Raw genomic sequence first — 22,663 nt, forward strand, 5'->3', positions numbered from 1 at the left:
AGCCCGCATGTGATCCACCTGGAAGTTGTGTATTTCCCCGGTATCAAAAGCACATTGAGAGATTGTGTCAGCAGGTCCTTTTGCTCTCAGCATGAGTGGGAGCTCTACTTTCAGGTCATCCAGATGCTCTTCCACAAGTGAGGCATTCCTCAAGTGGACCTGTTTGCCACTGCAGAAAATAGAAGTGACATCAGTTCTACTCTCTTCTTACCTTGCTATTTCTTTTCTGGAAGCTCTTATCTGATAACGCAGACACAGATGTAACAAGATGCAATTGCTGAAAATTGCAGCTAGACAAATTCAGGCTGGAAACAAGATACACGTTTTTTTACCATCAGGGGGATTAATTATTAGAATAACTTATTGAGGATTGTGGTAAAGTTTCTGTTAATGGCAGTTCTGAAATGAAGTTTAGATGTTTCCTAAAACTGTGATGCAACCGGGAATTAATGCAGGAAAGTTCTGTGGCCTGTGTTTCATAGGAGATCAGAATAGTTGATCACAGTAGTTCCTTGTGGCTTTAGAATCTGTGGGTATGTCTACACAGGAGTATTATTTTGGAATAACAAAATGCATGTCTACACAAATAATGTTGTGATGGAGGACTTCTTACTCTGATTGCTGTAGCCCTCATTTTTCCTTTGACTTCCTGCTGTATAGACCGCACCAAAAGCTGAATTAAGCTATTTCGACTTCAGCTACGCAATTGAAGTAGCTGAAGTTGCATATCTTAATTTGACCTTTGACCTGCTGTGTAGAAAGCCTTGGAAGTCTATGAATGTTTAGAAAGTCTGCCCTCTGAATCTTATATTTATTACATTTGCCTTTCTAGTGGCTGTGGACACCCCCCCCGCCCCCCAGTTAGAAACTTCTGATTTACGAACATCCGCACATAAGAACACAAGTTCACCTACAGCCTCAGTAAGGGCCATCCTTAGGGTTTATGGGGCCTTACCCAGTTCTATGAAATTGGCACCCTTGTGCCCAACAGCAGCCTGGCGCAGGTGGTGATTTTTAGAGATGTTATTTTATAATCTTAGCAACACTCTAATGAAATATTTTAAAGCACGTTTTTAAACTAAGGTCCTGCAGACTTAACAGAGTGAATTCAGAAACTGTCAGTATGTACCTGGGGTTGGCAAATGCCTGTTAAATGGCTTCAGTACCACTTGACTGGCTTTTTCACAGGTTCAATGTTCTGCTAAAAGATCTGGCAGGCTCCTTTACTTTTAAATTGACTAGATCCCTCTGAGGAAAGCAGAGCCACAGAACAGCGATAGGAAGATGTTGTTAGATACTAAGATCCCGTGGTGCCTCAAATTTTTGGAGGCCCTACACAGCTGCATATTACATGTATGGGTAAAGATGGCACTGGTCTCAGGGAAGCAAGCAATAGGCACAGCTGGTGGCAATCAGTGCAAGTGTTGGCCAAAGGAGTCTGTAGAAGCAATGACAAAAAACAGGATTATGTAGCACTTTAAAGACTAACAAGATGGTTTATTAGGTGATGAGCTTTCGTGGGCCAGACCCACTTCCTCAGATCAAAGAGTGGAAGAAAATTGGCACAACCATATATACCAAAGGATACAATCAAAAAAATGAACACATATGAAAAGGACAAATCAAATTTCAGAACAGAAGAGGGGATTGGGGGCGGGGGAGGTAAATGTCTGAGAGCTAATGATATTAGAGGTGATAATTGGGGAAGCAATGGGCAGTCTTGCAGCCATTGACTGGAGAGAAGCAGCACTTTGAAGGGGAAATCGTCAGTTCTCTCCAGCCAATGGCTGCATGGACGCCCTCTGCTCCTGAGGAGTCCTCCAGCCCACTCTTGTGCTGCTCATCACCTCCATGTGAGCAGGGACTGGGTACAGTCGGTGGGGAGACAGCTCAGGAGCCGATGCAGAGTCCATGGGGGGAGAGTGTGTGGAGGGGGAGGGGAGTGTGTGGCAGCTGGGGAATGCCCAGAAGTCCCCTTCAGAATCTCCACCTACCTCCTCATCCTCCTCTATGGGAAAATGTATTCCGAGTTCCAAACAACAAACCTACAAATGAACTTTTGGAACACAACCTGTTCTTAAGTGGGAGGCTTCCTGTCTCATAAGTGATTTGGAGAATTGCAAACTTATAAGAGATGTTAGTTCTCTCCCCAGTAGCCATACATTTCCACTGAATTTAAAAAAAAAATTAGCCCTATCAAGGAATAAAAGTTCAGCATTAGTGACCAAAAGCATTCTCATTTGATTAAATTGTATGTTTAGACTTCTTGTGATTTGGTCGAGGGCTCAAGGAGAAAGTGGTGGTAGAATTCATTTTGCCAGCGTGGTGAGAGCGTAGGTAACTTTTATTTTCCATGTGCTTAAAGCTGATAGTTGTAAATTGAACTTACATTGTCATAAATTACTGTTCTCTCAATGCTAAGTCTAGATCAGCTGTTCAGTCAAAGGAGTAGTATTCCAATCTTTGTTTAATTAGTGGAATTCCTGAGCACTCTTCCTCCAGATGAGATGATCATAACTGCTTGCTAGCTTCCTAAAGTGAGTAACTTGTAGAAATGCTGCCATGAAGGAGAAGAAAAGGTTATTAATAGGAATGTTGGTTCTCCAGTTGTAGTACCTCTGCAAATGAGGGGCACTCAGTACTTACTTCCTCCCATGTGCATCAGAGTTTGAATAGCATTCCAGTAGGTAGAGTAGAATTGAGCAATACTTACAGATGGTGGAACTTCTGTTTCGATAGGTCAGGAACGTTAGATCTGAGATATAAGTGTCCCCTCATTGCCCTCATTACTAAAAAAGGATCCATGTCTAACAAGGCACATGTTTTTAAAACATGGCTCTCTTATAGGGGCTTTGAAGATTAGCTAATACCCGTGAAATGCTACTAAATCATAGAATTAAGTATCCATGATTGGTTCAAATAAAGTGGAGACCTATAAAAATGATGCAAAATGGCTGGGCAGAATGGCTCCTGCCAGTGCTTTTTTTGTGATGGTACTGCCCGGTACTCAGTACCGGCACCTCCAGACATAGTTCCAGCACCTCCAGTCAGAGCTTACCTGGAAAGAATGAAGCGTACCGGTACCTCTGTACGCAAATGTCCGACAGTCAGCTGGGCCACATCTCTTAAAAGGGAAATGCCGGCTGCACCCCGGCTTTTTTGTTTCTCAACAACTTTTCTTCTGGAGTAATACCGGCACCTTTTTTATTTATTTATTTTTTTCACAAAAAAAGCAATGTCTCCTGCCCCCTTTAAATATTTCCAAATGCATGTATGGAAGATTGCCACGTAATAGTGTGTAGTGGTATTTAGAGAGTTCCAACACAGGCTTCCAAGAACAGTGATTAAAGAGCAATGGAATGCATGCTATATCTTGTGGGAAAAGGTGTGCGTGTTTTGTCAAACAAATCTAGTAGAGTTTTATTTCTTTTTCTTTGAAATAAACACCAAAAGAAAGTGTACTGCTATTAATGGTTATTTCCCCCTCTTTTGACTGTTTTTTTCCAATTAAATTATTGCTCTTGTTTTATCTATACAGCTGCTGATGTTTGCCTTTAGAATGACTTAAAACCAGCCCCAGCGAGTCCACTGCCCTTCAGAACGGCTTCTGTTGCAAGAGTAGAAGAACTCTGCAGCAACGAAAAAGTTTCCCAACCCCAGGATCCACTGCAAAAGGCATTCTGCTTCTCTCTGCCTTTTCAAAATTCCATGGCCTTGAAATCACACTTCTGTTTCTGGAATGTCTTTAACTCCTGTAATTCATTGAAATGCTCAGCATGTGTGATCTAGAAATCTGAAGGCAAGGTGGAATCTGGAGTGATATTTCAGGTTCTGTAATCAAAGAATCATAGAATCCTAGGGCTGGAAGAGACCTCAGGAGGCATCGAGTCCAACCTGCTGCTAAAAGCAGGACCAATCCCAACTAAATCATCCTAGCCAGGGCTTTGTCAAGATGGGGCTTAAAAACCTCTAAGGATGGAGATTCCACCCCCTCCCTAGGGAGCCCATTCCAGTGCTTCCCCACCCTCCTAATTTCCATTTCTTTGCACTAAGAGACTCCCAGTAATCAAGAGTTTGGGGGAGAGGCTGAAACCTCTTCTCTCCCACCTACCCTCCTCAGTTACAGATGTGGAAAGAAGTAGACTGGCAGTAACACACACTGGCATCATCCAGGATACTGTGTACTGGGGAGAAAAGACACAAAGCTTTTTCATCGGTCTTTAGCTGTTGGAAAGGAGGAACCAGAAACTGAAATGAAATCTGGAGTCTAAAAGTAGGGAACAAGAAGGTCACTGTGTTAGAAATACAAACATCTTCCCACTCTCCAGTACCTGAAGGAGGCAGGGCTGGGCTTCTCCTCGGGACCTCTGTTTTTGATAGCTACCCGTAGTTATGAGGTTCAAGACCTGGGAGGAGGTGGTAGGAGAGAGACAATGGAACTGCTTTGGCCAGATTTGGGGGCATGAGTTGCCAATCTCAACAGTGACTGGGAAGAGAGAAAAACCTTCCTCAGTCAGGGTTAGAGGAGAAAATGGAGCTCCACCAGTGCAAGCAAACCAGGAATTGGAGAGAAAAAACTCTTCAGATGTTGCTGCTATCTGTAATTATTCAAAAAGAACAGGCAGAGAATAGAAAATACCCTCTACACCTTGCCAGGAGGAAGGGAGAGAGTGAGTAGAGCATCTGTATGCACAAATTCTCTCTCTCTCACTCATTCTTACCCTTTCAATCTCTCTCACTCTCACTTCAGCAGCCAGGAGGGAGGAGGGACAGAAGCTTTCAACCCCACCCAAGAGCCAACAGTCTTTTTGAAGATCCAAGGGATCTGGTGCAAAGGATTCTGGGATGTGGGATGGTGAGTCACAAGAGCAAAAAGGTTGAGAAATGCCCCTCCAAAAAGCATCTGCTCCTTGCTTATGTTGCCTTAAAAAAGCTGGTTCAGACTTGTGATGTTAGGGATTTGTTAGGTTGGCATCACTGCTTGCAGGGATTCACTGACAACTGGGGAACAAATTATATATTTTTTTGTAAACATGGAATGCTTTAGGTCCTTTTTTCAACATTCTGTGTACACAGGAATAGGCCTGGCCTTTGAGCAAAGCGAGCAAAGCGGTTGCCTTGGGCCCCGCGCATTCAGGGCTCCGTGCTGCCCAGCTCCTGGCCCTGTCCACCCGGCTGCTCACTTGCTGCCGTGACTGGGAGCTACGCAGCCGTGCGGCTCAGCTATGCTGCCTTGGGTCCTGCGAACTCTTTGGCCGGGCCTGCACAGGAATCACTGTTTTGTGTCCAGGTACCGTGACCAATTCTAAAATAGTTAAACATTCTGTTAGCCACAGAGCCAGTAGTATGTAACACAGATTTGCTCCAAAGATGTCGCAGTTACAGACAAATAATAATTCACATTGTAGATACGTGCACAGGAACTGAATTCTCACAGGATTGGTATTTAAGCCTTCCACTTGTAGGGGACTGGTTCAGATTCAGAAGAGGTCTGTACTAACTGAAAGCTGTTACAATTTGGTGGGTCTTTGACTTCGGTGAGGGGAGTATTGTGGTTGCATGGTAGCTGTAGTCGTTCCCATTGGGAGTTAGTTTTCGTACTGGCATTCAGACGTGCCCAGCACCTTCAAAGTCTGAGGGATCTTTTCCAGCAAAGACACCATCATATGTGGCACATTTAGGTGCTAACTTCACAGCTAACTTAAGTTCCTTTATCTGATGTTGGATCCTTCTACAACAGCAGAAACTGTCTTGTGTCTAGGATGTTTATTCAGCACAGTAAAATTCAGGCAATAGTTAATTTGTTTAATAACTGAAGAAAATAAGCACATAACAGTACTTAACATTAATCTGAACTAGTCTTGGTCCATTAAAAGCCATGCTATCAGGTGCTATGAGACTCAGATACAAACATTAAAGATTTAGACCTTCTGTTTTTACAAGCAGTCTTGTTCTCCTAATCTGTGGCTCACTGTCTAGGAGTACTTATCAGTGACCCTCTGTAGTTTATATCCATATACATTTTATACTTCCTTTTTTCTTTGCAACATCAGCAAAGTTTTCCTAGGTGAACTAAGGTATGATGTCTCCTTTATCTCATTTTTGCAAACAACACGTTTTCAGTTTCCTTCATGCATTTTGAAGCCTATGCTCAAATAAATTTGTTAGTTTTTAAGGTATCATAGGAGTCCCTGTTGGTTTTGCTGAAACAGACTAATATAGCTATTCCTTTGAAACTTTTGAAGCTGTATAAACTGTGATGCATTTAAAATGATCTGCACCCTTTCTAGGAATATTTGGCAAACACCTGAGTTAAAACCAGTCCCTTTAGTGATCCAGTGAACTCTCTACCATAAGGGTTCTTCCTGTATAGGAAGCCTGGGGGTTTTATGAAAGATTACATTATAAACGCTTCCACACTGATAAAAATAGAACATGGTGAGTCATTGTGAAAGGTTCATCTTCACTTCCTTCCAACTGCCAGTGACTGTCTTCGGAGAAACTCCTCTCTTGTGTTCACAGATGATTCCATAGTGGACTCTTTTCTTCTCTCCCCGAGCCCAGAGGCTGCTTCAGTTGCAGGGCTTCAAGCCACGTGGGTCCTGCCTCAAGCCCGTTCTGAAGAAAACCCTTATGACTCCTCTCTCACATGCATTGGAGAAGGCCACCAGTCCGACAGGTGTAAGATTTGAGGGGCTTTAAGTCCAGGGCAAATAACAAGCAGGACTGTGGGCTGAAATGCCTTCTAATGGAGTCAGCTCTTTGCCCCCAACCAGCCCAGATGATATTGGACCTGCCACCAGGCACTTCTGTGTGTAATGTGCTGGTCTTGGGGTGGGAGGTCACGACGTTGAGACGAGGACTCCTCTAAGGAGGCCTGCTATCAAGAACCAGCTCCAGTATGAGGCACTGCTAGCAATTTCTGGTGCTGCCCAAAAAGAAGAGGCTGCCTCTCCCATACCAATGCATTGTAGCATGCAGTCACCAGCAGGGTGTGTCCTGCGTTGGGACACCCAAACTCAGGGCCACCTATGCCAGCACTGTTGACTCTGGCCTTGTGGGGAGCTCCATCAAATTTGGTTCTGGTGGACTCTCTGTTGTGGGAGGAGCAGGAGGAGGAACTGGATCTGCCTGCAAAGCCAGACACATTTGAGGCAGCATTAGACCTTATCGCCACAAGAGTGCAAACTCCCCACTGGCCCATGCTCTGATGCCAGCAGTGGCAACAACAGCCGCGCTGGCCGTTGTCCATTATAGGGCAAGCCTAGTAGGATGCAGAACCGCTTGCCTTCATGGCAGTACCATTGCTCGGTATCATCTAGGTCGTCAAGCACACTCAGCGGTGCCATCATCCCAGTCTACAGCTCCTTAACCACAATTTTGAATAGTGGGTTGAAGGTTTGAATAACCTTCCATATGTTGCAACCAAAACACCTAAATGACATTGACTCTGGCCTTTTCTACCACAGCTGGGCCTCCATAGCATCAGACCAGTGGATTTTGGAAATAATCAAATCCAGATATATTATCCTGATAATTTCCTGGCCATTAATTCTAACTCCTTCCCTATTCTTTTCACAAGCATGGTCTATGATTATCTCCTACAGCTAGGTGCCATGGCATAAGTTCCTCCACAATTCAGACGGAAATTATTTTACTGTTTCCCAAGCCAGAAGAAAACTGGGGGTTTAAGACCCATCCTGGATTTATGAAAACTCAGTTTATTCATGAGATCCCAAAAGTTCAAAATGACCACGCAAGGGGACTGATTTTCATCTCTCAACTTAGAAGACACATGCTTTCACATAACGTTTCACCCAGCTCACAGGAAATTCCTAAGATTCACAACAGACCCAGAACATTTCCAATATAGAGTACAACCATTCCGCCTAGCCACTTCACAGAGAGTGTTCTCCAAAACTCTGGCAGTGGTGGCAGCACGTATACAGAAATAGGTCAGAGTGTTTTTTCAATATCTAGTTGATTACCTAATCAAAGGACTGACCTTCTGAGACATGGTGGACATGGTCCAAATGATGATCACACTATAGTTAGCGTTAGAAATAAATGAACAGAAATCAACAATAACCCCAGTATAACAACTGGAATTCATCAGAGCACACCCTGATGCCATAGCAGCCAAGCGCTGCTATCCAAGATGAGATCCATAAACCTAAGGAGCCATAAATCAGTCTACAAGTTCAAGTTCACACAGTGCTTCAACTTCTACGACAAATAGCAGCCACAACATTCGTGGTGTACTATGCAATATAAACATCTCAGCATATTACCTGCCATGTCACAAGAATGTGACAATGGACATATTCAGCAGATACTTCTCTTGAGATCAGGGGATGAACTGAGACGTTCTAAACTTAATTTTCCACAAATGAGGCACACCCACCTTGATCTGTTTGCACCCCAAACCGAAAATTACCTTTGTTCTGCTCAAGAGAGGGACTGGGATGATCACTAGGGGATGCCGACCTTATCAAATGAAGGGGCATGCTTCTGTACTCAATCCTACTGACAGTGGTTATTGGTCGCATAATCCACAAAATACAAAACAATGAGGCAAAAGCTATCCTCATGCTCCCAAACTGGCACTGACAGGTGTGGTATCCTTACCTATTACTCATAGCAATATGTGCACCAAGAGATCTCTCTCACCAGATTTACTCTCTCAAAACAAAAGCAACAAGGAGTCCTGTTGCACCTTATAGACTAACAGATGTATCGGAGCATAAGCTTTCGTGGGCAAAGACCCACTTCGTCAGATGCATGTAGTGGAAATTTCCAGAGGCAGATATAAATATGCAGGCCAGAATAAGGCTAGAGATAACGAGGTTAATTCAGTCAAGGAGGGTGAGGCCCACTTCTAGCAGCTGATGTGGAGGTTGGAACATCAAGAGAGGAGAAACTGCTTTTGTACTTGGCTAGCCATTCACAGTCTTTGTTTAATCCTAAACTGGTGGTCTCTCAAAACAATGGGTGTCCCTTCATCCGAATCTAGAGATACTTCACTTTAGGGCATGCCTAATATATGGTTCCATCCTGATGAACTCACCTGCTCTACACAAGTAAAACACATGTTTCTGAATAGCAGGAAACACAATGGGCAAAAAACTTAACTTAAAAAAAATTGAAGAGATTCTCCACTTGGTGCCAGAGAATCATAGAATCATTGCACTGGAAGAAACCTCAAGAGGTATCGAATCCAGTCCCCTGCCCTCACGGCAGGACCAAGCACTGTAGATCATCCCTGACAGATGTCGGTCTAACCTGCTCTTAAATATCTCCAGTGATGGAGATTCCACAACCCCCCGAGGCAATTTATTCCAGTGTTTAACCACCCTGACAGTTGGGAAGTTTTTCCTAATGTCCAACCTAAACCTTCCTTGCTGTAATTTAAGCCCATTGCTTCTTGTCCTATCCTCAGAGCCCAAGGAGAACAACTTGTCTCCCTACTTCATGTAACACCCTTTAGATACTTAAAAACTGCTATCATTCCCTCTATCAAGTTTCTCTTTTCTAAATTAAACAAGCCCAGTTCTTTCAGTGTTCCCTCATAGCTCATGTTTTCTAGACCTTTCATCATTTTTGTTGCTCTTCTCTGGACCTTCTTCAATTTCTCCACATCTTTCTTGAAATGTAGTACCCAGAACTGGACATAATACTCTGAGGCCTAATCAGCGCAGAGTAGAGCGGAAGAATGACTTCTTGTGTCTTACTCACCACACTCCAGTTAATGCCACCCAGAATCATATTTGCTTTTTTTGCAACAGCGTCACACTGTTGACTCATGTTTAGCTTGTGGTCCACTATTACCCCTAGATCCCTTTTTGCGGTTCTCCTTTCTAGTAAATCACTTCCCATTCTGTATGCGTGAATGTGATTGTTCCTTCCTAAGTGGAGTGTTTTTCATTTGTCCATATTAAACTTCATCTTATTTACCTCAGACCGTTTCTCCAGTTTGTCCAGATCAGTTTGAATTTTACCCTACCCTTCAAAGCACTTGCAACCCCTCCCAGCTTGGCATCATCTGCAAACTTAATAATTGTACTCTCTATGCCATCATCTAAATCATTGATGAAGATATTGAACAGAACCTGCCACAAAACAGAAGACATTGACAAACGAGTCAGTATCACTGACAATTATCTTCGCCTATGGAGGTCAGTAACGCAGGCTTATAAATGAGTTCAGTTTGAATCCATCACACGACCATATCAGCATTCCAACACGGGAGAGCCTGTATTTCAGTTTTTGCTCACCCAGTCATCACAATTCTTAAAGGGTCTCACTAATGTACAACCAGACATGCTCACCCACACTCAAATGGGACCTGAACCTAGTATGAAATGCCTTTCCAGAGGATCTTTCAAACCATTAGCCACCTTTTGCTACTCCATTTATTGACGAAAGTTTCATTCCTGGTGGCAGTTACCTCAGTCAGAAGGGTAAGTGAGATGCGGCAGACCTCTCCCCCTTATACTATACGTTCCAAAGACAAAGTCACTCTACCTGCACACCCAAAGTTTGTATCAGAGGAAACCTCTGCCTTCCATCTCAACCAACCGATTCACCTCCCAACATATTACCCTAAACCCCACAGAGACTGCGCTATACACCCTAGACATCAGAAGGTCTCTAGCTTTCTACTGTGATAGAACAAAAGCAATCTGGAAATACTCAAGACTTTTCATCTCAATTTCAGAATGCTCTAAAGGGTACACTGTCTCCACTCAGAGACTCTCAAAATGGATATACGTGCTACCAGATTGGGAATACTGAACGTGGAAGGCATACTCCACCTTATCCATATCATTAGTATTCATTGATAATAAACCCAAGGTCCACCAACCATCAGAGGGACACTGCTCTACAGTCACCTAAAGTGGAGTACCCTCAGGTACTTCTTTAAAGAAGAAGGAAAGGTTACTCATCTTGTGTAAAACTTAAAAAACAACAAATAGTCTGGTAGCACTTTATAGACTAACAAAACATGTAGATGGTATCATGAGCTTTCGTGGGCACAGCCCACTTCTTCAGATGACTTGTGTAGTAACTGGAATTCTTTGAGGTACACTTCCCTGGGGTGCTCTATTACCCGCCCTCCACCCCTCTACTTCAAAGTCCACGAAGGAGACTTTACGATAGAAGGAACTGGAGGGCTTGAATGTTCAAGTGTTGAATCATACAGCTAGTTCGGGCTCCCATTTTAGTATTTAAAAAAACAAGTTCTGTCCTCAATTGTACCTGTGTAGCAAACTGTTTTAGGGATGGCTTAGATACAATCGAGAGCTGAATTTGGCTCTAAATTTGTAGTATTTAAATACACCTGTCTTACTCAAGCAGGTTACATCCAGATTATTATGGACATTCAGTTAGAGCCGTGGTCCCCAACCCGGTGCCCGCGGGTGCCATGGCGCCTGCCGGGCTCTTTACATGCGCCCGCGGAGCAATCTGGGCTGGCAGGTGCCAGCCCCGGGTGCATGGCCGGTCCCGCCGCGCGTGCCGATGCCGACCCTGACCCCCGCCCCCGGGTGTGCCGCGCGTGCCCTGGCCCCGCCCCTGGGGGCGCTGCGCGTGCCCTTGCCGGCCCCGGCGGCGCCGCGCGTGCCCTTGCCGGCCCCGGCCCCAGGGGCACCGCGCGTGCCCTTGCCGGCCCCGGCCCCGCGGCGCTTACGGGGGGAGCGCCAGCCCCGGGCGCGCGGCGCTTACGGGCGGGGAGCGCCGGCCCCGGGCGCGCGGCGCTTGCTGGGGGGCGCCGGCCCCGGGCGCGTGGCTATGGAGGGGCCCCGCCCCCGGGCATGCGGCTGGGGGGGGCTGCCCCCGGGCGGGCAAATGTCCCCGCCCCCTGGCACCAGGCGGGCGAACGGCCACGCCCCCTGGCGCCCGACAACCTGAAAAGGTTGGGGACCACTGAGTTAGAGCCACCAGGCGGTGGGTAAATGAGAGCACAAAAGTTTACTGACTCACAACAATACAGGAAATTAATAGCAGTGATGGGAATAGAACTGATCTCCTGACAGATAATCATGTGGTTAAATTACAAGACTCTTTCTTCTCCCTGTAGGTAAGTTTAGTAAATTTAGAATCCTAGAAATATTAGTTCCCTTTGTCAAGATAGGACTCAAGGAACAGAGTGAAAAAGGCTTCCTTCTGTACCACTGTCATTATGCTACTGACACAATGTTCAAAGAATGTTCAAAGAGGACGCTTTTCTGCCAGGTTGTTTAATGACTGCTCTGACAGAAATTTGCACTAGTCTGTTGTGAGCAGTTAGTGAAAGATCAGAGGGTGACTCAGCTCTCTTCTAAACCTGTCAGATATGATCAAGTGTGCATTTGCCTGTTTATTCCCAGCATAGTGGGTACCGGAAGAGTCAGATTACACTGCAGGCATAGTGTTTATTAACCAGGTCAGTAACTGATCTAAAAATAAGTTTTATTTTTGTTGTTGTTTGCTTACCAATGTCAGCAGCATAGGGGTGGCAAAATCTGCACAGAAAATACTCACCGTTTTCCTTAAGCAAGTGATTTTGAATACATAAACGCTCAGATAACATTTCTTTACTCCATTGGTAATCAAATTTCAAATGTCAGCTCACAAAGATGAAAGCTTTGAGGAAGGCAGATTGTTCTGATTAGAAAATGGATTAGTTCTGGGCAGTCCATCCTGAAGCTCTACACGCTGAACTTCATTGGTTTCCAGACCATCATTTTGATGCTGATGAACCAAAACCTTTATACACAGCAGCATTTTCTTCCTCTCTCACTCTCTCATAATATTGTATCCAAAAGGGTTTTGAAGTGGTTTCCTGGTTGAGCTCTTTATTTGTTCAGCTCATTCTCAGGTTTCAGCTGCGGTGCACAAAAGCTGCCTATCTTCCAGTGTGAATGTAATTGATTATAATTACTTTGCTTACCTATTTATGTGCTTGGCGCAGAAGAAGAACTCTCTAAAGGTTGTATGCACATAATAATTTTAATTATCCTATTTGTATGAAAAGCAGTAGATCACTATGTTTTATTTAGTTCAGCAGAAGGATGTAAGCGAGTAGTCAAGTACTCAATGTAAACCTAAGCTTATCGGGTAGTTGATTCAAGTACTCGACTACTCGCTTCCCCGCCCCTCTTGATGCCTCTGTATCAGAGGTGGGGGGGAGTCACTTAAAAGCCGGTTCCCCCCCAGCACCGTCTCCGTGGTTCTGCCTCCCTGCCCCACACTGCTGCCTCTTATCAGAGGCAGCAGCATGGGGGTAGGGTGGTTGGGGAAGCTGCCACAAAGCAGCCCAGCCTGCGGCAGGCTGAGGCTGTTCCTGCAGCAGCTCCTGGCCGTGGAGGCCTGAACTGGCTGAGGAGTAGGGGTGCTGTCAGAGTAGCCTCTGCCCATGGCCAGCCTGGGCTGCCGCAAACAGGAGCTGCTGGACCCAGCGCGAGCTGGGACCCGAGCAGTCCCATCTCATGCCGGTCTGACACTGCTGCAGCTCTGCATTTTAAATGTAATAAGAGTCAAGTGGCTCTTACTACATTTAAAATGAAGAGCTGCAGTGGTCCCAGCTCTATCCCGGCTCATGCCGGTCTAGGACTTACCCTCACTGGAGCTCTGTAGTTTAAACGTGGGGGGAGAGATAGCTCAGTGGTTTGAGCATTGGCCTGCTAAACCCAGGGTTGTGAGTTCACTCCTGGCGGAGGCCATTTAGGGATTTGGGGCAAAAATTTGTCAGGGAGGATGGTACTTGGTTCTGCGGTGAAGGCAGGGGACTGGACTCAATGACCTTTCAAGGTTCCTTCCAGTTCTAGGAGATAGGCAATCTCCATTAATTTTTTTTACTACATGTAAAGTGCTGAGCTGCAGGGGAGGGTAGCTCCTGGGCCAGCGCAAGCAATACAATTGTATTGACTACACGATTAGTCAGTTATCAGTTAATATCCCTAGTTCAGCATTTTAAAGCTCTTCTTTGAGTATAGTTCCTGTTGTATTCCATTGGGGGTTTATGTGTGTACATCCTCTGTTTGGAGCAGGAGAATTTGAAAGTAGTAATGTCCATTTGTCCACTCATATGCCATTGCCTTGCGTCATGGTTTTGTCCAAGACAATAAAAGGTAAAGCAGACCCAGCTGCATCTCCAATTCCTTCTCTCTGCGCCACCATCTGAGTCAGAGCTAATAGTGTCCTCTCATCTTTGATGCACTTTTAAAAGAAAAAAGTTCTAGATATTGTCTAGAGGTTTTTATTGTAGTGTTTCTTATGTAGGTTAGTTTTAGTAGTAAGTTTTTCTAGAATTTGGGCTTGGGGGGAGTTTGTTTTTCCAGTCCTTCCTGTCACAGTATCCACACACAAATAGCGGATTATGCAGAAGATGCCAGGATTCAAGAGCTGCGCCTCTTGTCCACATTTGTTCTTAGACAGCAGTGTGCACTAATGCTCCGTCTACTGCTTGGAAGAAGCCCACTTTTCATGGAGGTGCAGTATCTGCCAGTTCTTCCCAAGCTCTACTGGGCTATCTGCTGCAAGAAGCGCCTCTTGGGACCACCCTCAGTGGCCATAGGCAATGTCATGAGAAGAGAACCGTGGCTTCACTCACCCAGTTTTCCCAGAGAGGTGTAGAATGCCACTGAGGACTTTCCTTTTGATGAGTCACACCTGTTTATTTCTAAAACTAACAAATCCCTCCACTCCCTAAGAAATCCAGTGTATGTGTCAATTACTGAGTATCTAGATCGCTGCACCCAAGCAAAAATTCTGTCGCCTACCACACAGCATTTCAGGTCTCCCTAGTTCTTCCAATAGAAGTCATGCAAACCTCCATTAAGTTCCAGAGGTCACAGTGATCCTGCTTTCCAGGCCTTCCTTCTCAATCTTCATCATCTCACCTGCAGGCCACTCAAAAGCAGTATTTCTAGAGAGCTGTCAACTACCATGTCCCCTGCCATGCAACCAGCTACACTCTTCGTATTGCCTAGCACTCTTCTTACCGGGGTGGAGTGCACTCACAATGGACAAGCAGGTCCTGGCTGTCACCACTATAGCTATATGGTCGAGGTCACTATGATGCTACGTTATGCATTCCCTCCATTCTGTTCCCTTTTCAGGGACCACTCTCCTGACTGCATCCTTGCTCTAGAAATAGATTTTTTACTGCAAAGGGGAGCAATAGATAACACTCCTGAACAATCAGGGCATAAGTTTCTATTTGGCATACTTCCTGATTCCAAAGCTGGGTATGTAGAGATAAATCCTGGACCTCAGTTACCTCAAACTCTTGTTCTACATGCCCGAGTTTCATATAGTCACCTTAGAAGACAACATACTGTCATTAGAAAAAGCTTCAAAAATTATTGCCCACGTAGGTGTAAAACAAGAAGTTTTACAGTGTTTGATTTTTGAATGCAGTTGTTTTTTCTACATAATTCAACATTCGTTAGATCACTTTTCATGATAAAGAGATTGCATGACAGTACTTGTATTAGGTTAATTGAAAAATAGTTTTTCTTGTTTACAGGGTAAATATTTGAAATCAGATATGAAGTGAGCAGTGCACACTTTATATTCTGTGTTCTAACTGCAAACAATATATTTGAAAATGTAAACAAATCCAGGAATAGTTAAATAATGGTGTTCTGTTATTGTTTAACAGTACAGTTAATCATGATTAAATTTTTTAATCACAAGATTAATCAGAATTAATTTTAAATTGCTTAAACAATGAAAAGTCCTATAGCACCTTATAGACTAACAGATTTATTGGATCATAAGTTTTCGTGTCAGATCTGTTAGTCTATAAGGTGCCACAGAGCTTCTTGTTGTTTATGCAGATTCAGAGTAACACTGATACTTGTCACCATTTAAATTGGGTGGCAGCCTTCTTTTCCAAGCAAAAGTGGAAGCCTTAAAAGTTTGTGCAGTGCATCGGAGAGCCAGTGAAGTGACTCCAAGTTCATTTGTACCATTGGGAAATTTACCAAACAGTTCCTTCCATGTTTAAAATCAGTTTTCTCAGTTCAGGAGGCCTGGACTGCACACTATTATACCCATCTTATTTGATAAGGAACTATACTAGTTGGCCTAATTGTGCTTGTTAATTAATTGTGCTTGTTTGTTGTTAATCAGACTGAGTAGATTTAAAGACATTGTGTACTTGAACCTTCTGGTGCTGCGTGCTGTTTCTGCAGCACTCCCTGTACTAGTGGCCTTGAACTGAGCTTGAGACGGCACATTGGGGACCCTGTATAGCAGAACCCTCTGTTACCTGTGGAATGTTGGGACCGCCAGGCCACTTTTAAAGTAGATTGGTTATACTTTTTTTTTTTCATTTTAATTAATACAAACCAGATCCTAGCTCTTCCATTGGCATTAAAAAACCCACCTCAGCAAGTGGCAGAATCTTTGTCAGCTCTCGCCCCTCAGGATAGTGTGGTCCCAGTGGTCCATAGGCAGGATGGGTCTTGAGCTCTATTCAAGGCCAGTAGGGCAAGGAGTGCAGTAGGCAGGAGTGTTTGTCAGTAGGGCTGGGAGAGTCACACTTCTGTGCAACATTTATTTTTGCCTGATCCCTGAAATCTGATTGGTCAGATGTACTACAAAGTTCTTGAAGGGTAGTGCCCCTAAATTCCATCCCATTACATTGGGGATTGAAACAGATTTTTCTTTATTGCTTTTGTAGACAATATTTAGAATGTTGAATATAGTGACCAGACATGGCTCCTTTAGAATTGCTGCAGCTTGCAGAATGCACAATAATTCCACATGCAAAAAGGAGAAAAAAACCCTTAAGCTTTTAAGCTCTTCACCGGTCTTTGTTTTCACTTATAATATTTAAAGGCAAATACTCTGGGGTGTGACAATATATCCCATTTTTAACATGTCCATGAAAACATACAAAATAGATATTTTCAAAATTTTACAAAATAGTAAGAGTCTGTACTTTACTCCTTATGTAAGGTATGATTCACCCCCTTGGAATTCTTTCTGCTGACTTTAGCTGAAGATGGATCAGACCCATAGTGAGCCTTAAAGTAACAGAAATGACTGTAGTTTGAAAGTCACAATTTGGTATAGAGATAGTCCTCCCTGAGGAGTCGTTCCCATGGGAGACTCAATCAAAGTGTGAACTGGAGAATGACAACAAGTGCTTCCCTGCTTCGGGGCTGAGCATCATGGCATTCCCCGTTTTGAGACCTCCAGAGGCAGCCTTCGATGCCCTTCAGAACAGTACCCCATCTGTTGAATTTCCTGGAGATTGTAAAACAGATTGTCATGCATGTATTCGTGACAGTACTCTACGATGCCATGCCAGGGGAAGCCATTTTAGAAATAAAATTGTTACTACTGGTTGACTGTGGAGTTGACCCAGTGTCAGATGATGGTACTGAAGAGCTAACTATTATCAGGTTAAAAATTGAGCTTTTTGTTTGTGAGAGAAACACAAATAAGCAACCCAGTCCTCACAGAAATGCATTCATTCCCTTAGACAAACTTGGCATCTTGAGATAGGGATGCTCCTATTCCTAAGACCATGGTTCAAAATCTATTAAAGTTGTTACAATATAATAGATGTTTGGTGGACCTGTATGAAAAGATTTGGGGACATCTGTGCATACCACAAACCACCGTCACAATTGAAATTATTTACTGATGACTCTGAGAAGGCTCATTAAAGTTGATATACATGAGTAGGGCATGTGAGCATGACTTTGTATTACTTATGCTCTAGGCAAGTGTTTCTCAAAGTGGGCTGCGGGCTGCTTTGGAAAAGCCGCTAGCGGGCCCGTGCGGCTTTGTTTACCTAGAGGCTCTGAAGCCACAGAGCCTCACAGCTCCCATTGGTCTGGTTTGCCGCTTCCAGGCAAGGGGAGGTGCAGGAAATGGTAACCTGGGCCCTGGCTCCCCTTGGCTGGAAACAGCAAAGCGGAGCCAATGGGAGTCATGAAGCTCCATGGCTACAGAAGCAGGCCCAGGAGTGGCTTTCCCAAAGCTGGTCCCCAGCCCAGTTTGAGAAACACTGCTCGAGGCAATGCTCCTCAGTCTTGTGAAATTGTTGATCCCTTAATCAAAGTAATATATTCTCTATCTTCTTATAGTCACTAAAACAGGAAATGTGAAAAGGATGTTAAAAATCAGGGAGATTAGCAATAAGTGTATATGGTGTGTGTTCATACGTGCACCTCTCTGTGTGTGTGTGCGTTTAGAGAAGGTGATGGAGAATACTTGAGTCTGTGATGAATAGGGTGGCTAGATTTTCTTTGCTTTCAGTAGGAATACATTTTTGATGCCTTGTGACCCCTGATTGCCTAAAATTGTGACTTACTAGTTTTGAAACATTGCTCTAAGAGTTTCTGTGATTCAAGAGGGCTTAGGTTATCTGTGCTCTTAATTCAGTGGTTTCATCAGCACTATAATGAAAGCATTTTTTTTTTAATTAACAGATTTGCACCACATTTAGTTAAGGAATTTAAAACAAAGAAGAAATAGAAGGGATGATAATTATCTAATGATGGCAGTGCTACAGTTGGGCATTGTCATAATTAAATGGCTTAAATTATTTAAGCAAATAACTTCTTCGACAGATACAATACATCTGTTAAGGAATGTGGGATGGGAGAGTAAATTGCATGATAAAATAAAGAATTTTAATTGAAGGTTTATGTAGAATGTTCTGGTGGACCAAAATTGTAAAACACCTACAATTGTCATAACTGTAGTACTCCAAGTTACAGTTACCATGGAAATAAGTACCATAAGGCAGATTATTGTTTCCTGGATAACAATACAGACCCAACAAAAAAAGCAACAGAATGCCACTTGAAATTACCTGCAGCACTCAGCTAAAACTTCTCCTTCACATCATCAAGGATCTATAACCTATCATAGAGGATGATCCCTTGTTCTCACAGACCTTGGGAGGCAGGCCAGCCTTTGCTTACAGACAGTCCCCAGCCTGAGACAAATACTCACCATCAACTTCTTACTCCACAACAGAAACACAAATCCCTGCAACAAACCCTGTTGCCAATACTGTCCACACATCTACCATAATGACACCATTACAAGATCTAACCACATCTGTTATACCATCAAGGGCTCATTCACATGCCCATCTACTAATGTAATGTATGCCCGCATATGCCAACAGTGCCCCTCTGCCATGTACATTGGACAGTCTCTATGTAAAAGGATAAATGGACACAAATAAGACATTAAGAATGGCAACATCCAAAAGCCATAGGTTGGGGGAGCACTTTAACCTACACACAGTTTCATACTTGCAAGTTGCCATTCTCAGAGGGTGCTTCTACGCAGTACCCTAAACGCGAAATAAGATATTCAATTTGCACTACACAAGTTGTGTATCTTATTTTGAAACTATTTCAGACTAGCTTATTTTGAAATTTGGCGCGTCTACACAGCTCCAAATTTCAAAATAATGTGCTATTTCTCGGCATCTTTAATTCCTCGTGTAACAACATTTACAGGGATGGCGAAATAGCGCGCCTAATATTTCAAAATCATGGATGGCTTGGTAGCTAGCTGTTCCATTATAGAGAGAAAAACTTCAAAAACAGACTGCAATGAGGAACTGCTGAGCTGGAATTCATATGCAGATTTGACACCCTGAACCAAGGTCAAAATAAAGATATGGAGTGGTTCTCATATTGCAATCGGTAAATTCCCATTCAAATACTCTCACCTTCTCACCACTCTAACCCATGAAAGCTCATGACAATATATGTGTTAAGTCTCTAAGGCGCCACAGGACCACTTGTTGTTTTTAAAGTTAAGAAGGCTACTCCTCTGAGACTTCTCCCCACTGTTGGAGATTAGCCACATCCATTCTGATTTAATTAGCACTGTTATCACACTCCCATCTCTGTCTCCCTTTTTGCCTTCTTTCTCTCATTTGTTCTTTTTTTCTTCAGCATCTATGGAAGTGAGTTGAAGCTCGCAAAAGCCTATGCTCTAACACCCTAATAAGTGTTCAGAAGCTGCAGGGGGTAGCCGAGTTAGTCTGTACAGGATAAACTTAAAAAACTGAAAAAGTGGGCTTTGCCCACGAAAGCTCATGATACCATCTATATGTTTTGTTAGTTTATAAAGTGCTACCAGACCATTTATTGTTTTTTAAGTTTATCCTAATAAATGTGTTAGTCTCTAAAGTCCCACCAGACCCCTTGTTCTACATCATCAGATGTTTGGTCCCCATATGCCCATATCAGTTTAAGCCTTTTTGCTATGTTCTGAACACTATGGCTACGTGTACACTGCACAGTTATTTTGGAATAAGCTATTCCGGAACAGTTATTCCAATATAGCTTATTTCGAAATAGCACATCTACACTGCAGGGAAGCCTCAAAATTAGTCTGAAGCAGGTTTCCTTAATGTAGACGTGCTATCTCAATTTAGAGCCCCCAGGAGGTATAACTTACACTGGCCCTGGTGACAGGTTATTTCAAAATAGCAGTAGTGGAGCGTCTACACATGCCTTATTTCAAACTAGCTGTTTCAGAATAAGCGTTATTCTTCATAGAATGAGGTTTACAGAAGTTGGAATAAGCTGTCTGTTACTTCAAAATTATTTCAAAATAACGGAATTGCTATGTAGATGCTTGCATAGTTATTTTGGAATAACGGCCATTATTCCGAAATAACTGAGCAGTGTAGACGTAGCCTTTGTAAGGACAGCAACTTACAGTAGTTGCATGCCACTTATTTTTTGTCATCTGTCTTATTTTGAAGCATTTGCCAGCAACACATCATTATTCTGAGTTCTTGGAAATGTATACAGACTAGTATTAAAATCATCATTTGGATGAGAGGATTCAAACAGTACAGAGCTTTTTAATTGATCTGTGCTATTCATCATGATCTCTGCTGAGAAAATGAATGTGATGATATCTGCAACACATAAATACATTGATAGGCATTTCATTTCAACAGAAAAGGAATCTGTCTATTATCTTGATTTTATCAAACTTACCTCAGTAGTCATCACCAGTTTAGCTGAAAATGTGTTTTGGTTCCTTTATTTATTTCTCTTTGAATATATTTTTAATGTATTAACATGTTTCCCTCTGTTCTCTGACAGACCCCTTACCCCTCAGGGCAGAATGCAGCTCCAGCCACATTGGTGTACCCCCAAACTCCTCAAACAATGAACACGCAGCCTCAGACACGCTCTCCGGTAAGGAAACCCGTGTTTGCTTTAGCTTCTGTTCTTCCTCTCTAATTTGTGGGTCTCTCTGTGTGTATAGTAGCATTTGTCTGGAAAGTTTTTTATAGGAAATCTTTATTGCATTTTTAAACCTGTTCATGTTAGAAGTTTCTTTCAAGTTAGGATATGTGAAAAGAAAGCGGTGGAAGGATTCTCACCTACTTCCCAATGGCAAGATTTATTTTTAGTGTATTATTGCTGAGGTTTGCCTCATTTTAGACTTAGATTCATTATTAGTGTCTTTCTCTTTGCTTCACTTTTTTCGTTAGAGAAACATTTGATAAAGTGTTAGAACAAAGTTCAGTAAATGAAATTAAATCTCCAAAGTAGGACTTTCAGTCTCCGGTGACTCAGAGAACATAACTTCTGAATCATTGCCATGGGATTAGTTGTAGCTGTTTAATATATCGCTGTATATACATGCATGCAGCTTTTGTGGTAAGGCCTTTTTGTCGAACTTTGGACTCACCTATCCTCCTTCTATTCATATTTTGATACTGTTTTGGGCTTCTTGACTCCCTGAAACCAGCCTCTTGTTGGGAAATCTGTGCCTGTAGTGCAATTCTTTCTCATGCTAGGTGGCCCTCCTGCAGCATCACATGCTTATCCCTACTTCTGTAGGCAGAGTAGATCGCCTTTGCTGTATCTGAAGACTCAGCTACCCTAGGGAGCAGCAGTCCCCTGTCTCTTGCAGATCCACATCTCCTGCCTTGTAACACTTTGGGTTACTGGTAAAGTTGCCTCCCATTCTCCATCACTCCTCTGTTTTGAGACTGGTAGGCTGCTGACGGATGGCAACTGAAGGTCTTCAATATAGCAGTCTTCTGTTTATCACCTATAAATCAGGGTAAGCTTTCTCACACATGCGTACCCCTCCTTCCTCCCTCTACCCCACCAGCGTACCGTAGTCCACTTCTGGAACTTTCACCTCTAGGGAATTCAGAGAAGGGTTAGTCTCTGTGGCCTGTTGAGTCCTTGACCCATGTGCTGAGAGAGCCAATTAATGCCCGGATTGATGGTATTTTTGTGACACAGACAGCTGCACATTTGTAACTGGGCAGAGACCACAACTCATTTAATTTCGTCCCCAGTTTGAATCAGTAATGTGAGATATTGATGGTGGTAAATCTTTTCTCTGTATGACTAGCATCTTATCTCTAACTATTGAAAAACAGATAAATGTACATGGTTAGAACTGGAGCAAAACCTGACTGAAGAGCTGCATGTCTAAACCAGTTTTTTTGACAGCCCAGCAGAACAGTGCCAATACATTGCACAGACAACTGGAAGAAGAGGAAGGTTTTGGAACAGAGTCCGGTTTACAGGTCCCTGGCTGGAAGAGGCTGGATAAAATACTGCATTGTAAGCAATATAACAAACTGTACTCCTTGCAAGCAGTTGTGCCAATGGCACTTTTTAATTTTTGTTTTTTTGGTTTTTTTTTA

At 43.3% G+C, this 22,663-nt stretch overlaps 1 protein-coding gene across 24 annotated transcripts in view; it reads left to right on the forward strand.

Moving 5' to 3' along the window:
• EIF4G3 (eukaryotic translation initiation factor 4 gamma 3) overlaps nt 1-22,663 on the forward strand; it is a 320,226-nt gene that overhangs the window by 85,882 nt on the left and 211,681 nt on the right. For 13 of the 24 annotated variants that reach the window (XR_016347803.1, XM_089773141.1, XM_089773132.1 and 10 more), the window contains exons 4-6: nt 4,751-4,855; nt 21,093-21,188; nt 22,467-22,580. Coding sequence is in view for 23 of the 24 variants with exons in the window: in XM_089773141.1 (XP_089629267.1) it covers nt 4,751-4,855; nt 21,093-21,188; nt 22,467-22,580 (315 nt within the window). In the remaining variant the exon portion in view is untranslated. The remainder of the gene's footprint in view (nt 1-4,750; nt 4,856-21,092; nt 21,189-22,466; nt 22,581-22,663) is intronic. The other 11 variants (XM_089773146.1, XM_089773137.1, XM_075906736.2 and 8 more) reach the window with 4 other exon arrangements.

This window comes from Pelodiscus sinensis, chromosome 24 (assembly GCF_052426305.1).
Source record: "Pelodiscus sinensis isolate ZL-2025 chromosome 24, ASM5242630v1, whole genome shotgun sequence".
NCBI lineage: Eukaryota > Metazoa > Chordata > Testudines > Trionychidae > Pelodiscus > Pelodiscus sinensis.